This window comes from Phalangium opilio, unplaced genomic scaffold, assembly GCF_054372755.1.
Source record: "Phalangium opilio isolate 3A_F unplaced genomic scaffold, DU_Popi_V2 ptg000042l_1, whole genome shotgun sequence".
NCBI lineage: Eukaryota > Metazoa > Arthropoda > Arachnida > Opiliones > Phalangiidae > Phalangium > Phalangium opilio.
In genome coordinates, this window is record NW_028324166.1 from 10,366,555 (window position 1) to 10,391,282 (window position 24,728).

At 39.6% G+C, this 24,728-nt stretch overlaps 1 protein-coding gene across 1 annotated transcript in view; it reads left to right on the plus strand.

Annotated features, from left to right (window-relative positions):
- Nucleotides 1–24,728, plus strand: part of LOC149679097 (ATP-binding cassette sub-family C member 2-like) — a 35,233-nt gene that overhangs the window by 940 nt on the left and 9,565 nt on the right. The window contains exons 2-3 of the mRNA XM_089836916.1: nt 18,215–18,414; nt 18,609–18,735. Coding sequence (XP_089693042.1) covers nt 18,215–18,414; nt 18,609–18,735 — 327 coding nt within the window. The remainder of the gene's footprint in view (nt 1–18,214; nt 18,415–18,608; nt 18,736–24,728) is intronic.

Genomic DNA, 24,728 nt, shown 5'->3' on the forward strand with positions numbered 1-24,728 from the left:
CACACTTATCGCATCTTATAAATTTCTAACAAGGACTTATGCCCAGAAACTTTTGAAAGAGAAAGTTTAGTTATAGTGATTACCAATTTTAGTGCTTATCCCCTCGAATTACCTTTAGCAAGGCTAAAATTATCAAACGCACAACGCTCATTTAACACTATGTTAGCTCTATCTAACACACATTTGAATTAACCGCCAAAACGTTCCAATCAAACCAGGGGTAAATAACGAAAGGAGTTAGAGACGCTAGCTTCCGTAGTGTAGAATACAGTGGGACTTTCAAACGTAGACACAGAAAAGAGAAAACGCCTCGGTCGCGCCGTCTATAATTCAAAATAAGTATGATATTTTCCAACCAATAGCGTGGCAGCAAAGTTTCGAAAGTCGTGCTGGGATATCGATTTTCTCCTGTCTGCTAGTGTTCGTCTGCTTACGACTGAGTGACAATTAGGTTTAGAGTAAAGTTTATTCATTATGGTGCACTTGAATTAGAAACATGCAACTTTTAAGTTGGTAAATTCCTTATTCGTAATGAAATGGAATTAAATGTCGTTTTTGCATCCTTCAATACAGTTTTAGTTGTTTTAATTTCTTTTGTCACAGATACAGTCGATGACCCTGAACTTCGGCCCGGCCCGAATTTTGAAAAATTAACAAAACCCCGGCCCGGCCCGATAATTTCCAAAATTTTAAAAGCCCGACCCGGCCCGGCCCGATACAATTTTCAAAAGTGGAAAGCCCGGCTCGGCCCGACCCGATCGGGCCGGGCCTCGGGCTGGACCGGGCTCGAGCCCGGCCCGTGCAGGACTCTGATCCTGATCCCACAGTTCCCACTGGCACTGACTCGGAAAAATCACTAAGCCTTGGCTCACTGGGCCGACTCTGTAACCGCCGAGATGACTTAGACTTATGCCGATGCCGAGATTATCTTAAAACATAGACTTAACATATAGACTTATCTTACAACATAGACTTAACATATAGACTTAACATATAGACTTATCTTACAACATAGACTTAACATATAGACTTATCTTACAACATAGACTTAACATATAGACTTATCTTACAACATAGACTTAACATATAGACTTATCTTACAACATAGACTTAACATATAGACTTATCTTACAACATAGACTTAACATATAGACTTATGATGAGATGACTTAGACTTATGCCGATGCCGAGATTATCTTCTAACATATAGACTTATGCCGATTATCTTACAACATAGACTTATGCCGATGCACACTTACTTCAAGTCTCAACGGGTTTCGAATACTTTCTAACCTAGACTTATGCCCCATTTCTTAGAATCCAAAAGAAAAATTACCATTTCTTCGGTTAGCTCTGACATAACCATTTCTTTGGGTAACTTTGACCACATTCCAAGTCGCGAAAAACTACTACCACGACCACCACCACGACCACCACCACTACCACCACCACAGGCTCGCGGGACAAACTAATAGCCTCATCGTATATACAGGGTGTTACAAAAAGATGTGTCACAAATTCAGGGGCGCATTCTACGGGTCAAAACAAGACTAAGTCACCAAAGAACTATGGTCCAAAACTGAACACCCGCGGAGATACGGGCCATCAAATTATCACGTAAAATGCGATGAATTTTCCCTTCAAGTGCAGCGACGAATATGGCTTGACCATATTGTTTTCAATTAATTGGTCATAATTGAAAAAGATTCGATATTTAAGAAACGATCGATTCTGGGGTCAGAGCTAAAAGCATTTTAGACCAAAAATTAAACATTTAATTTGGTAAAGTGTTTTAATTTATCCTAAAGTTACAGCGGCGTTTTCAGATCGCTGTAGTTGCTGAGTGGCTTGGTTTTTCATTCATTAAAACGATGGCGCATTCAACTTCTTTGTCAAGCCAACGAGTAAAGCGCTTTTACGTGTAAGCAAGAGCGCCTAGTTATTGGAAAGATGTCGTGACAACGGCATGAACCTAGTAAAACCGGCGTTTTTAACCAGACCGTGGTATTATTACCCAATCTCGCATGTCTGTTATCGAACCCCTGTGGAAGATACGTTTGCCAACGAACATTCGTGGATATCTGTGTCGTGGGACATTCTTCTAAGACAGATTCACTATCGGCCACGTATGCAATAAATGACGCATACGGCGACAAACGACCAATACTATTTCTCACGTGATTGTAATACTGTATGACGCGTAATCCTTCGAAAAGTGGTCGCTTAAGTACATTACAGCTAGTAATGATTGATAACTACACCTGCTAGATCAAATCTCAACTAGTACATTACAATGTTTTTTAAAGGGTGCAATGAGCATCGAGATAGTATTTTATTAATTAAATTTTACAAAATTTGTTCAAAATGTTGTCCTTGAGCTCTCACGCAAGCTTCGGCCCTCTTAACGGAAGACCCACTAACTCGTTCAAAGATTTCTGGTGTATTTCTGATGGTTTCGCATGCCTCAATGATCCGTCGACGTAACTCTTCGATGTTTGGAACTTCCGTTTGGTAAACCATGTCCTTCAAATGACCCCAAAGAAAGAAATCCAAAGGGTTGAGGTCGGGCGAACGATCTGGCCAAGCAACAGGTCCTCCACGACCGATCCACCTTCCAGGATAGGTGGCGTCCAAATGTGCCCGAACGTCGCGCCTGAAATGAGCGGGAGCGCCATCGTGCATAAACCACACGTCGCGCCACTGAGCCAAGGGCACATCTTCTAAGAGTTTCGGTAGCCTTTCAGTTAGAAATTGGAGATAATGTTGACCGTTAAGTCTTTGTGGGAGAAAGTGCGGTCCGATTAAAAGATTTCCAACAATACCGCACCAAACATTTAAACTAATTTTGACTTGATGACTTGCTACCACGATGGCGTGCGGGTTCTCTTGGCTCCATTGATGCATGTTGTGAGAGTTGATGATTCCGTCCTGGGCAAACGTGGCCTCGTCGGTCACTAAGACCATGCCTGGAAATTGGGGGTTCGCAACACATTGGTGGATAAACCAGTTTGAAAACTGTAGCCTCCTTGGATGATCATCTGGATTTAAAGCCTGAACCTTCTGGTAGTGGTACGGGTGAAATCCGTGATTGTTTAGGATTCTCCAAACCTTTACATGATTTACATCAAGTTGATCGGCCACCTTGCGGGTACTGGTTCAGGGATCATTTTGTAAGATTTGCAGGACTTCGTTTTCGGGTACATCTTGCGGTCTTCCAGCTCCACCCCTTCGCCGTAGTTGCCCTGTCTCTCGCAAACGTCGATCTACCGCCTCGAAAGTTTGACAACACGGCAATCGTCGTTGAGGAAACATCTTTTGGTAAAGGCGCCTGGCTTCCAGAGCATCAGTGCCGTCTTATCCATTGGGTTCGTTGGGCACTGGCCCAGGGGCCCCTTAAGAACAGGGGCCCCATAATTGCCAAATAATACTCATTTTACATTTCTTGTCATAAGAAAACCACTAGAAAATTTAAACTACTTTCCATCGGTCATTCAGTCTTTTCAATGAAAAATTTGGCCTTCGAACTTGAAAAATGTAAAACTAAAAATCTTAGACCTATGAGGTAGTCACCCATTACCTAGGCTTTTACATTATCCCCCCTCCCCATGGCCTCACTTCACAACCGCATATTGACTTATTTATTTAGTTTGAATCCTTCACCCTAAAACAGACTCAGTCTATACTGTCATTTTGCCCATGCGCAGAGAGAAAACCTGGAATTTTCTCGCTCATTCTCGCTGTTAGGTGGCACGTGAGGTACAAGTCTATTTCTTTCCCTGCTGAAAGTAGACAACTCTGTTTAAAATATAATGCCTGTCATGAATAAAATTACGGCTGAGATGTTAGACAAACTATAAATAGAGATTATTAGTGATCAATTCAAAAATGAAACTTAATACTTTGAGCTGTGCCCAGAAGATAAAACGAGCTGTGCAGGAGAAAGAGAAAGCTAACAAACTTCCCAAGATAACATCATGGTTCTATTAAAATGTTATGAGAAGATGTTAGACAAACCAGAAGTTGACTATTAAATTTGTAGACTTTTGTTTGAAGGAAAAAAATAAATATTTTTATTTCTCGATTAATTTGTTTTGTATAGGGGATTAGGGGGCCCAATATACTGTACTGCCCAGGGGCCCATATAAGACTTAAGACGGCCCTGTAGAGCATTCCCGAATCCTCGTCCATACATAAGGTGCATATCGGCTAGCTCCTCGTTTGAATAATTTTCCATAACTTTTAGGACTGTAAGTTTTTCCTGAAGTGATTGAAACTAGCACAGTCCCTTCTTATAGCAAAACAAATGTTTAAGACCCTTTAAGAAACATTGTAATGTACTAGTTGACATTTGATCTAGCAGGTGTAGTTATCAATCATTACTAGCAGCAATGTACTTAAGCGACTACTTTTCGAAGGATTACGCGTCATACAGTATTACAATCACGTGAGAAATAGCATTGGTCGTTTGTCGCCGTATGCGTCATTTATTGCATACGTGGCCGATAGTGAATCTGTCTTAGAAGAATGTCCCACGACACAGATATCCACGAATGTTCGATGGCAAACGTAATTTCCACAGGGGTTCGATAACAGATATGCGAGTTGGGTAATAATACCAGGGTCTGGTTAAAAATGCCGGTTTTACTAGGTTCATGCCGTTGTCACGACATCTTTCCAATAACTAGGCGATCTTGCTTACACGTAAAAGCGCTTTACTCGTTGGCTTGACAAAGAAGTTGAATGGGCCATCGTTTTAAAGAATGAAAAACCAAGCCACTCAGCAACTACAGCGATCTGAAAACGCCGTTGAAACCTTAGGCCACATTAAAATACTTTGCCAAATTTTAGCTCTGCCCCCGAAATCGATCGTTTCTTAAATATCGAATCTTTTTCAATTATGACCAATTAATTGAAAACAATATGGTCAAGCCATATTCGTCGCTTCACTTGAAGGGAAAATTCATCGCATTTTACGTGATACTTTGATGGCCCGTATCTCCGCGGGTGTTCAGTTTTGGACCATAGTTCTTTGGTGACTTAGTCTTGTTTTGACCCGTTGAATGCGCCCCTGAATTTGTGACACATCTTTTTGTAACACCCTGTATACGATGTGGCTAAAAACCCCAAACATTTAAATTCATAAGTATCCGACCCCACAGATAAAAATTCAAAAGTTTCCGACCCCACAGATTAAGAGGTGCCCCACCCTACATCACCCCGACATTTTAGAGATAAAAATAAATAATAAAAAACTCGGGGATTCTGTCAAGTCTCTATGGCTCAGAGGTAGAATGTCTGTCTACTGCGTGAGCGATCCGGGTTCGATTCCCGGCTGCGACCTGAAGAAATTTTAATTAAAATTAAATCTCTAATCGAGCCCAGTTACCCCTATTGGTGGATTGTGGTCGAGGGGTCGGACGTTTGTCAAAATCCCGTACAGTTCGTATGAAATCTATTAAAATCTCGCTTGAAAATCTCGAAATCCCGAAATCTTACCCTTAAAATCTCAAAATCCCGAAATCTCACGTCAAAATCTAAAAATCCCAAAATCTCTACCTCAAAATCTGAAAATCCCGAAATCTCTACCTTAAAATCTGAAAATCCCGAAATCTTCACCTAAAATCCCGAAATCCCACATCAAAATCTAGAAATTCCGAAATCTTAACGTAAAATCCCGAAATCTCACCCTAAAATATGAAAATCTGAAAACCCCCAGGCTTACAATACACGTTTTGCATCTATTGGGTAAAACTCTGCCTTCCATCTCGATTTTTGGCGCCTGCGCTATATAAGAGTACTGTATTACAGATTAGACTATTTTTGTCGATTTTTCTCCGGTATTCATTACGGTAATTTAAAACCAATTTATAGTCTAAAACCTAAACCTATATTTCGAAATATCCTTTCAACACCGGAAGTTATTAGTAAATCTTGATATCCCCTGCAAATACCCAAAATTTCATCAAAAATCCGAAAATCTCCTCGAAATCTGAAAATCTCCTTCAAAATCTGAAATCTTGTCCAAATCCCGAAATCTCCTTCAAAATCTGAAAATCTTGTCCAAATCCCGAAATCTCCTTCAAAATCTGAAAACCCTGAACAAAATCCCGAAATCTCCTTCAAAATCTGGAAATCGCGTTCAAAATCTGAAAATCTCAATGAAAATCCCGAAATCTTAAAATCTTGGACTAGATTTCAAGATTTCTAAAATCTCAGTCAGATTCTCAAAATCTCAGTCAGATTCTCAAAATCTGGAGAAAATCTCAAAATCTTGGTCAAAATCTTGAAATCTCAAAATCCCGTACACTAAAATGCCGAACGTCCGACCCCTCGGTTGTGGTAATATAAGGTTCCTTTTAATCTAAAATCTAACGATAACGAAGCGACAACCCCGGCCACTACTACTACTGCGACGACGACGACGACGGCTCGGGTCAAACTAAGAGCCTCATCGTATACTACGATGTGGCTAAAAAAAGGCAATATTATTATCGACATTTCGTAAAGTTAACAGATATTTTATATGACTTTTTTCAGGAGCGTAGGAACGTTTCGAATTTAGGGGGTACAGTCTATTTATGGATTTGTGCACCCCCTCCCCAAAGATAAGAAAAATGTCGAAAAATACATTGAACAAGGTTGAAACATTGTACTTTAATTAAGTGAAATGGTGAATTATTACGATTTTCCAAAAACTGGTGTCCGATAGGTTTGTGCAAAATGTTTTGCACAAGAAATTTTTATCAATTTTATAAATCCTCTATGGATATGTTTCTAAATGATTAAGTCTTTTTATAAGTGAATAATATTACAGCTCCCTATAAGTACTGGACGTAGGTTATGCTTTTGTAAACAGCGTTTTCTTCCAAGACATCCAAGCCCGCCATCTATAGCTCAGTTTTACAAGTATAGTTTTCCCATTAACCCGGATCTTGAGATAGGTTAACCTACGGAAGTTCCGGTTGATGATAATGGCTGTCAGACCGCCGTCAGTGTCATGATTAGTGTGAAGCTTGTTATCGCGTTATAATTTTTATTTAGAATGGCTTATGTTTCTTTGCTAATTAGGAAAACCGCCTAGGATCAATGTAAATAATTGCAATGCCCACATTAAAGAGACATCTGAACACGATCTATGTGATATTAAAAGCACTTAACCGTAAGCGACTAAAACGTTTTGTAAAACTGAAAATATTGACTAGCATCTTTCGCAAACGGAAAACGTTAAAGCATTGAAAAAATTGGTCACACTTAAAAAAGCAAAACAAATTTCTATGTCGACGCACATAACCTTTAATTAGTAATAAATCGGTCCATCTATCACGGCTAAAAACCTTTAGATCGGTGGAAGCTCAGTGCTGTACTAAGGATACATTAAAAATATTCTAGCATGATGAAGGCTATTTTGATCATTTGAATTCATATTAATTTCCTTTTCAACACAAGCGTTTAAAAAATACCCATAGACCGCCAATTATTTTTTAAAATCGGAAAAATAAAGTGGACTTTATACTATTATATTCACAACCCAACACTTTGTACGGAACAACTTGTTTCCTTCCGCGCTCTTCTCTCTCAAACCTTTCCTCATTAGCTACCACTTACTTCCGTTTGCTTGCCCCGCTTATTAAAAAGTTCTTTCGCGCCAAAATCATTCCTCTGGTTTAGTTCACGAATTCGCCGCTGCGTTTCGCATATACCCTTTTCTCTTCAGTGCTAGGAGACAATGCTGATGCACGGCGATGTTATATCGTCCAGTACTTCTAGGGAGCTGTAAAATGATCCACTTCTGGTCTTTTATGAGTCATTGTTTCTCGTAAGTCAGGGCACCAACTCTTTTAAAAATATTTTTTAAAAGGAAATTAAAGGATTTTGCTTTATGGAACCGGATTCATAAAATTATAGGATTATATAGGACTCATAAATGATATGAGTGTGGATAATTTTATTTTAGTGAGAATTTAAGATTCCTTGAAGTGCGTTACATTTCACCTGGATATAATAAAATACTGAAGGGCTCGCACAGAAGACACACATTCAGATTTACTCGGAAAAGTGACTAATAATTAAAAAAGGAACAATAAGCAAAAAGAGACGTAAAAGTGACTGAAAATGACCAAATCAAGCTATTTAAAAGGGTCAGGTAGGAAGAGAGGTTTTTCAGAAAAAAAAACTTATTTTCATAATTAAAGATATTTTAAAAGCCTGTGCTATAATTGAGCTTAATTTGTGAGCTTAGACATTTGAAATTGAGGGTCTTAGGCGAAACTCAATTGGAAGAATGCAAAGTAATTCCTATCATTTCAAATAAAACCCCCCAAAAAAATTATTTAGAAATCAATTATGGGAAAATTGAAATTAAATTCCCCTGAGCGAGCAAGCGAGATCCGCGATTTTTTAATCCGAGCAAATGCGATCTCGCTAATTCTGCGTTTAAGACGTCATAGAGCTGGGATTATAAATAATTACTTCAAAATTTTTTTCTGCTGAAGCGTAAGTGGCAGACATATAAAAGAGACCAATTAAGTTGCAAACTTTCGAAAAAACACTGGGTTTGGTCGTGCAACTTTGCTGCCATTGCCAAAACAAGTCTTCTCCGAGTTTGCTTTATTTTCACAATAGACCAATTCGGTATTTATTTCTGCGCAGGCGCGAATGGTCATCAGCGTCCCAGATCTGCGCCCCTTTTCATGTCTTACCAAAGACGGGCTCCTAGCTCCGCCACTACGACGGCAATAGTCTATTCAGCTCTTTTTTACTTCAGTATCATTTTGGCGCCCCTTTTGACCCATTTAGGCGCCGTAGTAAAATTTTAGAGGGGAGGTACAATGTACCCTTGAATCCCACCGTTCCTACGATACTGAAGCCCTCAAATTAATGTACATTGTGTAATAGGAGCCGGGCCTATCAAGCTTCTATGAAATAGTTCTACTGGGCATTCGAGAATTTCGTAGCATTATCACTGTATTGGGTATGTGCATTTCCGTTGAACCTATCCCCCGAGTTGCTCAACGCTTAGACACATGGCATTGCCAAGCCACTACTCCACGAAGTACTAACAAAACTACTTCAAAATATAGTTCTTGACACACCCCTATATAACAGATTGTGCATACCGTTAAATGAATGGGAAAGAGGCCTCTCCACTCAGAACTGTCCCCATGAATATAATCAGAAGTAATATAAGAAACCTCCCTACGGGAGGGAAGTATACAAGACGCCATAGGCATAACGTTAAAACACGCGAGACATCCTCGAACCGCCAAATACCATATTCAGACACTATTGCTCATGGACAAGGTACGGTAGATCCTAATCCTTTGATATGGTCGTTGGAAAGGGAAAGAGGAAAAAAGCGCTTTATTTCGCAACGAAAATCTAGTTTGTTGTGAAGCCAAGAAGATGGAAATTATGAATACAAGACAAAATTTCGAGATAGATAATAACATCATTTTAAAATCTATCTATGTATAGTATTAGTCATATGCCTTGGCAAGGTAAGGGTTTAATTCAAATTTTATGCAAAGACTTATGAAAATCCTATAATCGAGTTACTGCCTGTTTATTAATGATTGATTATCATCAAAATCTAAAAATGCTGCATGAATTATTTTATTGGAAAAGTTTAAAATTACAATGAGTCTGTGAAATCGACTTAACTTAAGCAGCCGACGCAATCGCGAGATCAGAGAATGTATTCCTACGCTCTACGCGGCGTGGCTCTATTTTTTAAACTTTGTTTACGGCTGTATAAGTGCGCGGGGACATTCGCGGTAGGAGGATGTATCGGGAAAATTCACCTTTGTATACTTTCCTCCCGAAGGGAGGTTTCTAATATTACTTTTGATATAATATAACTACAAATTTTCTAAATTGTGAACCATTTAAAGCATTTTGGCACTAATATATTTCATTGTGTTCGGTGTCGTGAGAAATTAATACACAGTTAAAGTAAACAAATCGAACTTTTAATTATTGGAAGAATTTGAAAACAAGAGCGAACCTCTTTGAAGGGAGTGGAATTCGCGACTGACGAAAATATGTGATAGAAAAATTTAACAAAAGGGACAGGTACGGGTACAAGAGTACCCACGAAAACCCGTTCTCTGCCTGTCGTTGTTACAGGTTTTAGGGCTTGGTCGTAGAGGGTTAAGAATTTTTACTTTTGCGAGAGATCGGTATCGAACATTCCGCCGGCCTTGAAATATTGATTTAAACATTAAAATTTTATTACGGTAATTTGCAAACTTTGACGACGGGTCTTTTTAATTCCTTTTCTGTTGCCGTCTTTACTGTGACCACTCTCACCAAACCATCTGCTCCTGGATGTAATTGAAGAATGCGTGCCATTCTCCATTTGGTGGGAGGTTGATCCTCATCTTTAAGTAATACTAGATCTCCAACTGCTAAGATAGCTTTGGCTGCTGCCCATTTTGGTCTTTCTGGAATGGCAGTTAGGGCTTCTCCAATTAAGAAATGTCCAGGCGTTAAAGCAGTGAGGTCGTTGGGATCGGTGCTTATAGCTGTTAAAGGACGGGAGTTTAAGCACGCCTCAATTTGACAAAGGAGAGTTTGCATTGTTAAATTGCGTTGCCAACTACTCTCTTCAGATGGTATTTCACGGCTTTTACGCCCGCTTCCCATAAGCCTCCCATATGTGGCGCCGCTGGCGGGTTAAAATGCCATGATATTCCTTCGTCTGCTAGCCACCCTGAGACTTAATTGTTCTGGTGTGGCGAGCTTGCGATGACTTTCAAAAACTCACGCATTTCTCGATCAGCTCCCATGAAATTTGTTCCACAGTCGCTGTACATGCTCTGGCATTTTCCTCTTCGAGCGACAAAGCGCTTGAGTGCGGCCAAGAATGCTGCTGTGGTCATATCACTTACTAGTTCTAAGTGCATGGCTCGAGTCATGAAACATACGAACAGAGCTAGATAAGCCTTGTACATCTTGTGTCCGTGGCCTTTTATGACGCGAAGAAGAAACGGTCCAGCGTAGTCCACCCCACATTGCAGGAATGGTCTGGCTTTATTTATTCTCGCTGAGGGTAAATCGCCCATCATTTGTTGGACAATCATAGCTTTTTGACGAGTGCAGCGAATGCATTTCTTTAGTTGATATCTTACTGCATCCCTGATGCCAATGATCCAAAACCTTTGTTGGAGGTTTGCTATGATAAGTTGTGATCCACGATGGAAGCTTTTCGTGTGCTCATAGTTTATTAGGAGATCCGTTAAACGACTTTGTCGCGGAAGAATGGCTGGATATGTCTGGCTCAAGGGTAAATTTGCATTCCGCAAACGACCACCAACTCGTCATGTCGACCCACGAACGGTTAGAGTGGTAACAGTTTGCTTTTTGGTGAAATGGGTAGTTTCCTTTTCAGCTGATTAATCTCCTTGGGGTAGTGTTCAGACTGTACTACCTTAACCCAGTGATAAAGTGCATCGTCCAATTCTTTCGTTGACAATGGCCCCTTTGTCCAAGCATCTTTACTTGGTTGTTTGAAATTATATATCATCCTGAAGATTATGGCTGTGACTCGGATTAGTGTTCTTAGGGAAGAATAGGACAAGAGCAATGTGCCTTCGGATTGGTATCTAACCATGTAGACCTTGACAGTTCTTTCCTCGACGAGACAGTATTCGGGTTCTTCCATCTGCTGTTCAGGTTCCGTTAAATTATCGTGCGAAAGCCATAGAGAAAAATTGCCAAGTTCTTGGGCTGACATTCCCTCGATGCGAAATCAGCTGGATTCGCGTTGCCAGCCACGTGTCGCCATTGTGCGCTTGGAAGGGTTTCTAGTATAGCAACTTATGAAGATTTAACAAATAACCTTAGAAGTCAACTACTTAAATTTACTGGTGATATAATTATCCTAGGGGATTTCAATATTCCAGGCGTAAATTGGACTACCTGGGAAACCAACGCGTGTAGATCGCATGTGAAACACAAAGCGGAACATATCTTAGAACTGGCACACATAAACAATTTAGAACAATTAAACTCGAAGTCCAACATGTGTAACAATATACTCGATCTCTGCCTTCTAAACAACAGCCATGATTATACAATTAAATACCCTAACGACACCCCTTTAGTCCCGACAGACCCACATCATCCAGTATTCACTGTGGCATTCAAAAAGAATGAAAATCTTACCATAACTGAAGACAAACGTAGAAGATATCACTATAAAAAAGGGGACTATTATAGGCTTTATAATATAATTAAGAGTGCGGATTGGGCTCCCATATATCAATCAAAAGACTTAAACTATTGTGTAAATTACACTAAAGGAACCATACAGTCGGCAATGCAGGACAGTATTCCCCGAACTACTACGACGATACCTGTTCGGCACTGCAAATACCCAAGCTGGTATTCGCGCGATCTAATTAAAGCAATTAAGAATAAAAATTACTACCATAAGAAAACCAAAAGAACAAACAATGCGAAAGACCTTGGAAAATACAAAAAAGCCAGGGCTACGGTAAAAACATTACTAAAGCAAGACAGGGGAGCATACTCAAATAAAATCTGTGATAGCGTTAGGAACGACCCCAAAGCATTCTGGACATACGTGAACGGCAAAACCAAATCAAAGAAAAACAATATCACTCTCAAGTCGGGTGGAAACTTTGTAACCAACAGCACGGATATAGCAAAGGAATTTAGAAACATATTTTCAAATATAGCCCATGACTACACAAGTAGCTTCCCTAACATACCGGAAGACAAGGTCCCACGAGAGTACTTTGATTGCCGTATCACTGAAAACGAAACTAAAAATACCATAAAAAATCTTAAACCCAAATTATCATCGGGATCGGATGGAATACCAAACTTTATAATTAAAGGGTGTGGGGACCTACTGGTACGCCCCCTTACATATCTATATAACCTCTCCCTTGAGCAGGGTTGCTTCCCAAACAATTGGAAAGAGGCCCTGATAACTCCTGTTTTCAAAAAGGGGTCGGAAGGAGACCCTTCAAACTATAGACCGATATCCCTACTAAACTCCCTCTGCATGATATTCGATATGATTATGAGTAAGAAACTCTACTCATGGTTCAAAATTAACCTACCCGACAATCAACATGGATTTGTCAAAGGCCGATCAGTCGAAACGAACCTAATCAGTACGTTGGAGTACATTAGCCAAGAATTCGAGAATAAGGGGCAAGTCGACATAATTTACATTGATCTAGCAAAGGCCTTCGACAGAGTATCACACCGCATACTACTACAAAAATTACACCTCTATGGTCTGTCCGGGAACCTCCTTAAATGGTACACAAGCTATTTAAACAAAAGGGAAAATATACTAAAAGTCAATGGAGATGTCACAAATGTAAAGTACGAGGTTACCTGCGGTGTTCCACAAGGTTCATCATTAGGCCCTCTACTATTCAACATCTATATCTCCGACTTACCAGTGAACACTCTGACCTCAAGGACCACGCTATTCGCCGACGACCAAAAACTTGCTCATAAAATCAAAAATACAACTGACTGCATGAATCTACAAGCTGACTTAATTCGCCTTAACCATTGGTGCTTAACTAATAATATCCCTATAAACGAGAACAAAACAGCTGTTATATCATACACTCGTAAAAAAAGTAAAATCATCTATCCTTATGTCTTGAACGGAAAAATCCTCAAACGGGAAAGTCAAATAACCGACCTAGGCGTAATATTCGAAGACAGACTGCACTTCCGAAACCACATCGACAATATATACACTAAATGTATAAGGACGATATGCTTAGCGCTAAAAATATCCCGAAATATAAATTCGGCGTCATGTTTTAAGAAACTTTATTTCACGCTAGTCAAGCCAAAACTATTATTTGCATCTCTGGCATACAGCACATGTAGTGATTATCAGAAAACCAAGTTAGAACGTATTCAAAGAAAATTCATTAGATACTACAAAATGTACTTCTGTTATAAAACAAATCATAATTATGAAACCATGCTGGAAAAACTGAACATAGATACTATCAAGGACACATTTATCAAGGCTGATATCATGTTCCTACAAAAATTAATTTCAAATGAAATAGATTGCAGTGAAGTAGTCCACGAACTGAACTTCAATATCCCCAACAAAAAAACCAGACTTACAAATTACAAGCCATTCAAAGCTGAAATATCATCTATTCGACCCATTAGCCGCATAATGGAAAATTTCAACAAATTTGGCCGAAAAACAGACATTTTCAACAGAAAAGGACTGACTCCTCGACAAATTATCCTGGAAAGGTGATGCCGAAATCACATTTTAATGACACTAAAAGAGACATTTCTCTTTTTATTCTAACTTAATAGTGCTCTAATGCACAAGTGTAAATCCTTGTAGGTACTCAAAATGTACTGTTGATTTGCACTAATAAACCAAAATTTTATTATTATTATTATTGAACTTCGGCGACTTGATTGGCAACAAAGGTTTTCATCTGTGTGGAGGTGCTCTTAGCCATGAGAGAACGTTTTTCGAATCTGACCAGCAAACAATTGTAGCAATGTCTGTAGTACTTGGAAGTGCCTCTTGGATCAATTTTATCAATCTCGCGAGTAAAAGTGCGGCGCAGAGCTCCAGTCTCTGTACGTTTACAGTTTTTGTCGGAGCAACCTTTGTCTTTGCTGCGATAAGTTCCACTCTGACCTCGCCAGACGAACTCAGAGTTTACATGCATACAGCTGCAGCGAATCCTTTCTCCGAGGCATCACAAAATCCCTGTAGACTGCGGCTCTTCAGCTCTCTTTGAGATACATAGCGAGGTATCCGCATCGTTTCAATAGATGGCAAATCGTTGCGGAAAGTTTGCCAACGATAGACGAACGACTCTGGTAACGGTTCATCCCAGTCTTGTTGTTGTTTCCAAAGATCTTGGATAAATATCTTTGCTCGTATTATGACTGGAGAAAGTAATCCCAAAGGATCAAAGATTTTTGCAGTATCGGATAGGACCGTTCTTTTGGTGATGGTACTGCGAAATGTTGGTGAAGTGACTACATATGAGAAGTCATCTGCGTCTAATGCAAACCGTGTGTGATAACTGAAGCTTGGTTGTCAAACAATATGGGTATTGGAATTTCTTGTTTGTCAGGAGAAATTGATTCGAGTAGAGCTGGTTCATTTGATACCCATTTTCGAATATCATATCCCGCGCTGGCGGCAGCGTTCAACAATTCCTTTTGTATTTGCAACGCTTCTTGGATGTTGTTGGCGCCCGAGAGCAAATCATCCATCGAAAAGTTTTTTGCTAGTTTTTCTGACGCTCTTGGAAAGCTTTCTTTGACCTGAAGAGCTAGCTGTTGAAGAACCTTGGTGGCAAGATACGAAGCTGAAGCTGTACCGTAAGTAACCGTTAAGAGTTTATAGTTTTGCAAAGGTTCAGTTGGACTTGGCCTCCAGACTATTCTTTGGAAGTTTGTGTCTTCGGGATGGACCCAAATTTGGCGATACATTTTAGCAATATCAGCTTTCATTGCAATAGCGTGTTCGCGGAAGTGAATAAGGATGTTTACGAGGTCGTCTTGTAGTTTGGGACCGACTAATAAAATATCATTGAGAGATATGCCATTGTATGATTTGGCTGACGCATCGAATGCGACCCGTCTTTTAGTTGAGCTTCTTTTCTCATTTTGAACTGCTGCGAAATGAGGCGAATAGTAGTTCGGTGCTGGACATCCATGAGTTGCATGTGACCTAGCTGGACGTATTCATTCATAAAGTTCTTGTATGCTTCGTAAGCCGTTGGATTGCTTTGTAATCGACGTTCTACGTGAAGAAAGCGACGCGTGGCTATCTTCCGAGACTCCCCTAGGGTGTTGGGTTCGGCCTTGAAAGGAAGTCGGACCATATATCTTCCAGTTTCATCACGAGAATGAGTTTCAGAGAAATGTATCTCGCATTGTTTTTCGGGGAGCAGTACCTTTCGTGTGGGCAGCTCTTCTAATTCGCAGAATTTTCTGACTTCGTCAATTGTGCAGTGATGAATTTGTATTTCTGGCCTAGGATTTTCAGTTTTGAATGGGCCAGAAATAGTCCATCCGAATATGCTATTGACAGCGCTTGGCATGTTGCTTGGACCCTTGCACTGGCCATCCCTTGAAATGAATAAAGGAGCTAGGATCCACTTCCATGCTTGGAATGTTCTTCGTTACTTTCTTCAGTACTAACGCCTCTACCTTTAGAGAGTAGAAGAAAGTTCTAATTCAACTATGCCGCGAGATGACCCTCGGACTGAAACTCCAATGCCACCAATTGAAACGTCAATGTTTGTTATCTTTAATTGCAATCGTTTGGCGCATTTTTCAGTGATGAAGCTTGCCTCGGAGGCGGAATCCAGCAAAGCTCTAGCTGGATGAAATACTCCTTTGAAGTCCTTGACCAGGACCATTGCGGTTGACAGAAGGACTTGAGAGTTACTCTTTTCTCCCCTTGAGATATGGGAAATAACTGCAGGTTCCATGTTTTTGGCAGTTTTCGCTTCGCTTTTTGTTTCTGCGTGAAGAAATGTATTATGTCTGCTGGTACATTACTTGCAGTGACCTGATTTACAATCTGGACTTGCGTGGTCACGCCGCAAGCAATTGAAACACAACAATTTCTTTTTCACTAGGTCCCAACGTTCGTTGACTGACACTTTGGCAAAAGTTGGGCATTTGTAAATGCTATGCTCTGTTTTACATATGGGACAGTGTGCTCTAGTGGTCCCTACATGGGTTAGCGCGGATATTTTAGCTTGAGACTGTGGTTTTGCTTTGACACTGCTTTCTTGAGCCGCCGCTATCGCTCGAGAACGTTGTTTGAGGATGGTTCGGAGGTCGTCAAAGGTTGGTGCGGTTGTACGGCTTAGTGAAAGCTCCCACTGACGTCTTGATTCTGGGTCTAGTCTTTCCTTGGCAATAAAGACGAGAATAGAGTCCCAATGTTGAACTGGTTCGTTCAGCACCTTTAGTGAGCGGATACATTCTGAAGTTGTATCGAGTAGCTTTCGGAGTTCCGAAGATGATTCTTGATTGACTCGAAGCTGGGTAAATAAGCGCTTTAGTTGAGCATCGATTAGTTCACGCGTATTATTGTATCGATTCAAAAGAATATCCCACGCTTCTGGGTAATTTGCATCCGTAGTTGGGATGGATTTTATTACAGAGCGGGTTCGTCGGTTAGCCCAGACTTTAAATATTGAAATTTTCGCGCATTTGATAGTTTTGGATTGTCATGAACGGTAGCAACATAAAGGTCGTGAAATGATAATCAGTCTACATAGTTACCTCCGAATGTCGGTAAATCTAGTTTCCGCAGCCTAATATCGGCACTAGGCGCGCTTGTTTGAGCGGTAGTACTGGAGGCCGCTTCTGAGGCTGTTTGCGTTTGACTTAACTCAGAAGCAAAAAATATGTTTACCGTTTCGAGTCGTTGGATTGAAGCGTTATATTCTGCTGCTTCAGGTTGAAAATCATCTGGAGGGCACGTAGTGATTATATTTTGTTGTAAATCACCCAAATCCAATATTAACTGTTCACTTTTGTTCACGTAAAGTTTTAGTCCTGCTTCACCAAATGGTTGGGAAGCATGTCCACTAACAATTGTTTCCAATCGCGTAATTTGGCCTTCTTTTGTGCCGCAATGCATCCATGATTCTAGAGTTAAAGTCGACGTTGATTTTTCATTTAACACACATAGTTTTCACGATTTTTCCGAGAATTTGCCGGTTCACCTCGAATTATGTTGTTTTTGTTGATTGAGTTTTGAAAATTCTGTTAATTGCGAAACAGATCCGGCTCGACGAACCAAAATATGTTCGGTGTCGTGAGAAATTAATACACAGTTAAAGTAAACAAAACGAACTTTAAATTATTGGAAGAATTTGAAAACAAGTATTGTAAATTTAAAGCTATTTTGCTTGTATGAGCCGAGCGAACTCTTTAAAGGGAGGGGAATTCGCGACTGACGAAAATATGTGATAGAAAAATTTAACAAAAGGGACAGGTACGGGTACAAGAGTCCCCACGAAAACCCGTTCTCTGCCTGTCATTGTTGCTTGGTCGTAGAGGGTTAAGAATTTTTACTTTTGCGACAGATCGGTATCGAAAACATTGCAAAATGTTGTAGAAGGCATGCAAATCTTACTCGCGCCCCTCTTGGGATTTTTTTCCCTAAAACTGAAGGTTTTTGCCATGACGTTTACAGCGTTTCTTGATGTCGAGCAATCGTCAATTCAAGCGGATAACCAGCTTGAGGGATTCCTTCTTGTTTTCGTACGTGGGCGGATCTGTGGGTGGCAGCACTGTCATCAGGGCGTGTAACGCCGGAAAAAACTTCGAAGGACACTTCCTGAAACTGATCGACGAATGCACAGCCGCTAATTACATGATGAACATGGCGCAAAGGTAATTTTTAATTGCGTCATTAAAACCTGGTTTCAATTGGGTCTATTTCGTTTTGGGATGACAGCTTTATAGGCATCTACACTTCATTTTTACCTTCGGGTTGAAACCGCTCTGAGGAGTGTGGATGCAAAGAAAGCGGCCATTCCAAGTCTCTACTCATTTCTTCTAAACAATGTAATTAAATTTCTTTCCAGATGGCTTGCAGTACGCCACAATATCTTGGGCAATTGCTTGATGTTTTGCACTGCAATTTTCATCACTTTGAGCAAAGGGACTCTGTCAACTGATTTTGTAGGATTGATCTTGGCCAATACCGATCGGGTGAGCACTACCAATTGTTATAAGCTCTTAATAATAGTTCTCTGATTTTATAAACTCTTGATAATAGTTCTTTGATTTTATCAACTCTATAATAGTGCTGTGATTTTATCAACTCTATAATAGTTCTGTGATTTTGTAAACTCTTAATAATAGTTCCGTGATTTTATAAACTCTTAATAATAGTTCTTCGATTTTTTAATTCCCGCCGTTAGTACACCATATCTATTTCTACTAGAGGACGCTACGTATAAAGTAACGATGAGGTTTCCTCATAAAGGAAAGGGGCAGATTTTAATCAGTTATTTCTATACGCTCGACGAATTTGGTCAATAAGGATGTTTTATTACTTTTAATACGTGCCTTAATACCATCAGAAGTCCATTAAATTAGCCTAGGGAGTAAACAATTACAATAGCTGGTAATGCGTACGTCTCTGCTGAGGTAAGAACTCCTTCTAACTCCATGGATAGGGGGTTAAATTTTTCCCCCTTTCCTAACACTGTTAGAAATCTCGAGCTCCTCTCTAGGAAGTCTTTCTTGACGCGAGGACGGTGAGCTGGGCGTGACTTCTTCAGCCCATGAACGTTGGATCTCTAAAGGGTAGAATGACAATGCTCGACTTTCTCGCCCAGCACCCCCTACCGATCAAAAAATGCATTCTCCTTCCGGCAGACCACGACCTTCGTTACATTTAGGACAAAGTTTCACTTGCCGTAACTGTGGCACCCTACACTCGCAACCGACTGTCTGCCCTTCCCGCAACACGGTGTGCTACACCCTTTCAAGACTAGCCAAGGGGTCACACCTGCCGCTCAACACAAAACATCCAGAAGATAAGGCTAACGTCTCCTAATGAGCCTTCTTATCGTTACACCTGGGAAGAGGGACAAATGGGTCTCGGGACAAATGGGTCTTGGGACCTAACCCAACCCAACCTTGATTGGAGGTTGAGTATTAAAATTTGAGTATTAAAAGCCCGCCTCTTACCACGAACAATTTATTAACAATAATAGAAATATTTTGGAAAAGGTGGCAGCTAATTAATAGGAGAATATTTTGGAAAAGGTGGCAGCTAAATAGTAGGAGAATATTTTGGAAAAGGTGCCAGCTAAATAGTAGGAGAATATTTTGGAAAAGGTGGCAGCTAACTATTAAGAGAATATTTTGGAAAAGGTGGCAGCTAATTAATAGGAGAATATTTAGGAAAAGGTGGCAACTAATTAATAGGAGAATATTTTGGAAAAGGTGGCAACGAATTATTGGAACCATTGTTTTGGAAAAGAAGGCAACGAATTATTGGGACCATTGCTTTGGAAAAGGAGGCAACTAATAAGGTAACCAAATAATCACGAGACCAAACCGTCCCGAGACCAAATAATCACGATACCAAATAGTCCCAAGACCAAATAATCACGATACCAAATGTCCCGTGACCAAATAATCACGATACCAAATAGTCCCGAGACCAAATAATCACGATACCAAATAGTCCCGAAACCAAATAATCACGATACCAAATAGTCCCGAGACCAAATAATCACGATACCAATTAGTCCCGCGACCAAATCGGCGAGACCAAAATGGCGAGACCATATTTTCCTGTTCCGTATACAGTATAGCATTACTGGAAGGGTAGGTGAAGAATGGGCCCACAGAATCTATAGAATTACCCGTAAATTATATCCTAAATGTGCACAATATCCTAAAGATACACCAAATAATACCACTTGAGTCAAAGGACATATCATCACTATTAATAAGTCACATGACGTCATGCCAGAAAAATAAATTAAAATTTTGCAGAAGTCAATAAAATCTTACACCACCACTAGTGGGCGTGACAATCGTCATATATTCCCCTCAACACAACTCCCACCCCTCAGGCATGGCACCACCTAGAGGGAAAGAGAAAAAGGGGGAAGTAATGAACCCCCCCCCCCCGCAATACGAACTTCCTTATACGGACAATCTTGTCCGTATACGGCAGTATATACTCTTTTGTAATTGATTTAAGTTAGACTTATTTAAGGTTGTATATAAGATGTCACAATAATCAAAAAGTGGTTGGATAGGTTAGTGTTTAGAATTTCATTAACTACCCCAATTTTACGTCTATCAATTGAATTCGATAAAATTTCACCTTAAAAGTTCAATTAATACTTTTACAACAGGTATTACAACACTGTTTTATAAAAATAAACTCGAAAGCGTAACAAATAAGGCAAAATCAATGGTTACAAAAATACGACACTGGGCCCAAACATTCTTTCTGCACATGCTCCCCTCTCGGAAATTTTCCCCCTTTTCACCCCCGCTCTACTGATGAAAAGGCTAATTGCACTGTTCTCATCCACTGCTGTGATTCGAAACTTTTATTAACTAAGACCTTTTCACCAGTAGAGCGAGGGTGAAAAGGGGGTAATCTAGACACTCAGATATACAACAAAATACGACCAGAACAGGAAAATATGGTCTCCCCGAATTGGTCTCGCCATTTTGGTCTCGCCGAGTTGGTCGCGGGACTAATTGGTCTCACCGATTTGGTCTCGGAACTATTTGGTATCGTGATTATTTGGTCTCGGGACTATTTGGTATCGTGCACTCTAAGAAAATGGAGTGTGCTTTAACACCTGTAAAAGTAGTTTATATGGGTCCAAATTTGACACGGTTACAGGTGTTGATTTACACCCCTGAAAGGGTTTAATAACACTTATTTGAGCAATTGGTGTCAAAGATAAGAATAAAATGGTGCAACAGAGGTGTAGTTTAACACCTTTTTAACTCTTATATCGAACTAAAAGTTAATTTTTTACTCTCATATGAGTGTTGTGCACTTCCTTAAAAGGTGTGGCATAGCACCTTTCCGAGTTTAAGTAACGCTTTTAAGAGTGTCGCATAACACCTTTCCGAGTGTCGCATAACACCTTTCAGAGTGTCGCTTGACACCTTTTCTAGAGTCGTGTGACACCTTCCAGAGTGTCTGATGACACCTTTAAGAGTGTTAGATTTTATGGCAAATAGCTCTATATTCATAGCAATGTTCCACCTTGAGAGAACTTAAGAGGACAGTTCTAACATGCAGAGCTATAGTGCTATACCCTTTTAAGCAAGGTAGTTCTCGCATGCAATGGAAACTGCGTAAAAACTTGGCCACTTGATCGACTTAAAATCCAGCTTGAAACTGTATGATAAGTTGGTCATTTTCACCGACTAAATAACTTCTGAAAAGGCAGAAAGTTTTAAATCAGTACAAATTCATCGGGTATTAAATTGGTTCTGGAGGAAATAATATCATAGCAGTAGATAAAGACGTTCTTGTTAAATTTAATAATCTCTTTTCACGAAGAGTTTTTCGAGCACCAGAAACGGGTTGGACCTAATCTACTCTACAATATTTAAAAAAATAAATCCGTTTAGTACTCTAAATTTTCTCAAATTAAACATAAGACATGTCACAAAAACATGTGTCTCACATATTTACCTCTCAAGCTGGCGTTTATAGTCGCCCTACTGTGAGGCCAGTACCTAACCTAGTCTCGATTATTAGTGTCACACAATTCTTTTAAGAGTATCGCATAACACTTTCAAGAGTGCAATAGCGTTGCTATAGGGTTTAAAATTTGGGGGGGGGGGGAAGGGGCTTAATATTATTGTTCGTATATTAAAGAAAACTTTTATTGATAAAGAGTACGGAACCGAGTTATTCACTACACTCTTAAAATCAAAGGTGTGATTTAGCACCTTTTGTCTTAATTTTGACGGGTCCAAAAACAGCACCATTAAAGTGGTTAAATAACGCCTCTGAAGGTTTTAAATGGCCCATTTTCAACACTTTGCGTCTTAAAAATATTTTCTCCCGACACATTTATTACGCCTTTTAAAAACCATATATTTAAAACGTGTTCTTAAAGTGTCTGTATGTTCTTCTAATATTCTTCAAAAGGCGTCATTTTTGGCTTGAAGTGTGAAATAGTGCAGAAATGGAATATTACACTCTTAAATGGTGTGATTAGCACCTTTCGTCTCAATTTAAAGATGTTAAACAACACCTCTGAAAGTGTTAAATAGACCATTTTTAACACTGCATCTTAAAAATATTTCACACTGACACATTTATTACGCCTCATTGAGCTATTTCTTACACCTTTTAAAAATAATATTTTTAAAAGGTGTTCTTTAAGTGTTTGTATGTTCTTCCAATATTCTTCAAATGGCGTGAATTTGAACTACCGAAGTGGGAAATACTGCAGAAAAGGCGTGAAATATTGTAGGAAGCCTGTATTACACAGCGTGATTTTAATACAGTATGCCACCTTTACCACATCGTGCTACACTCACTAAAGATGCTACACATACTTTTCACTGTACACTCAAATATATTTAGTGTTTTAACACCTTTAAGAGTAGTTTTTATTGGTCCACATTTTACACAGACCGAAACCATAATTGGGAGGTCCCATTTGACCAAACTCCCGCCATTTAGGCGGTTTTCAAACAGTGGTAAATAGCCTGGAATGACTACACTTAACAGTTCATTGCTAAAATTTCTCTGATAATAACAGAGTTGCAAGGTGATACATTATTTAACGATTTGAAGGCTTATCTAATTATAAGGGAAAGGTGAAATAAGCCATAATCCATAACATATCCCTTGTTATTATTGTAAGATGATGCTTAAAAAGATAAATTGATATTTAAATTATGGTAAATAAACATGTTCCAGTAAATTGTTGAGATATTTATGGATTTTTAATGAAAGGTTTGTCTGTAGTTCAAATTTACATCCGCAGAATCACGAAATTTTAGTGCAGAAGAAATTTTGTTATTATATGGGTTCTCTAAACTATTAATTCAACCAGAAGTGAGATGAGACCAGAAGTACTGAGGTAACCAAATTCTTCACTCGGCGAAAGTGAATATTCTTGATAACTCAAGAACGGTTGGCCCTCTAGTAGCGGTTTCTGAATTTTCCCTCCAAAACGTGAGACGCTCGCGGTGGTAGACGGCCGAACTAGATTCAAGGAGCCGCATCCGTGTTCGGCCGCTTTAGGTTTTGGGGAAGGGGATAGGAAATGTTTTTGGAACTCGACCAATTTTTTTCTCAGTAGTGTGGGCGCGTGGGAGGCGGCATAAAATCCTCAAATTTGTTCACTAGTGCCAGGATCTACTATCAATGCTAGAGCCCTTCATTTCTAGTCTCATCTCACTTCTGATTCAACCGATAACCGATACTTTGGACCGTATACGCAGAGTGTGGGCGTCGTGAGCACTTAACGATAAATTAACCTTGTTTGATTGGATTAAAAATGTTAAACCCGGGACGCAATGTGTCAAAACAATGATTATAAAACTTTATGGGAAATGTCAAATAAGGTAGACTGTTCTTTAGATATTAAGCTGAAAGGATTTAAACACACTTATTTGAACAATGGGTGTCGAAAATAAGAATGGAAATTGTTCAACAGAGGTGCAGTTTAACACCTTTTCAACTCGTCTTTCGTACTAAAAGATAATTGTTACTCTTTTATGTGTGTTGTTCAGCACCTTTGCGAGCTTAAAATAACAGTTTTAAGCGTGTCGCATAACAACTTTAAGAGTGTCTCGTAACGCCTTTAAGAGTGTCGCGTAACGCCTTTAAGAGTGTCGCGTAACGCCTTTAAGAGTGTCGCGTAACGCCTTTAAGAGTGTCGCGTAACACTTTTAAGAATGCCGCGTAACGCTTTTAAAAGTGTCACATAACACATTTAGCAGGTTTTATAAAGCTACCATACCACCTGATCACCAATTTCTTAGCTACGTTTTACTCGGGGATAAAAATATTTTCTAAAGAAAATATCATCTTTAAAAATGCTGTTATTTAATACGAACAATTAAGTCTTTTTCCTTGACTTTATAATCTTTGGATTGACTTCAAAATTAAAACAGAAACGGAAGACCTCATTTAAGAAACAAGTTATTGATTTTCTATCCCGCAGTATTATTATTTAATTTCC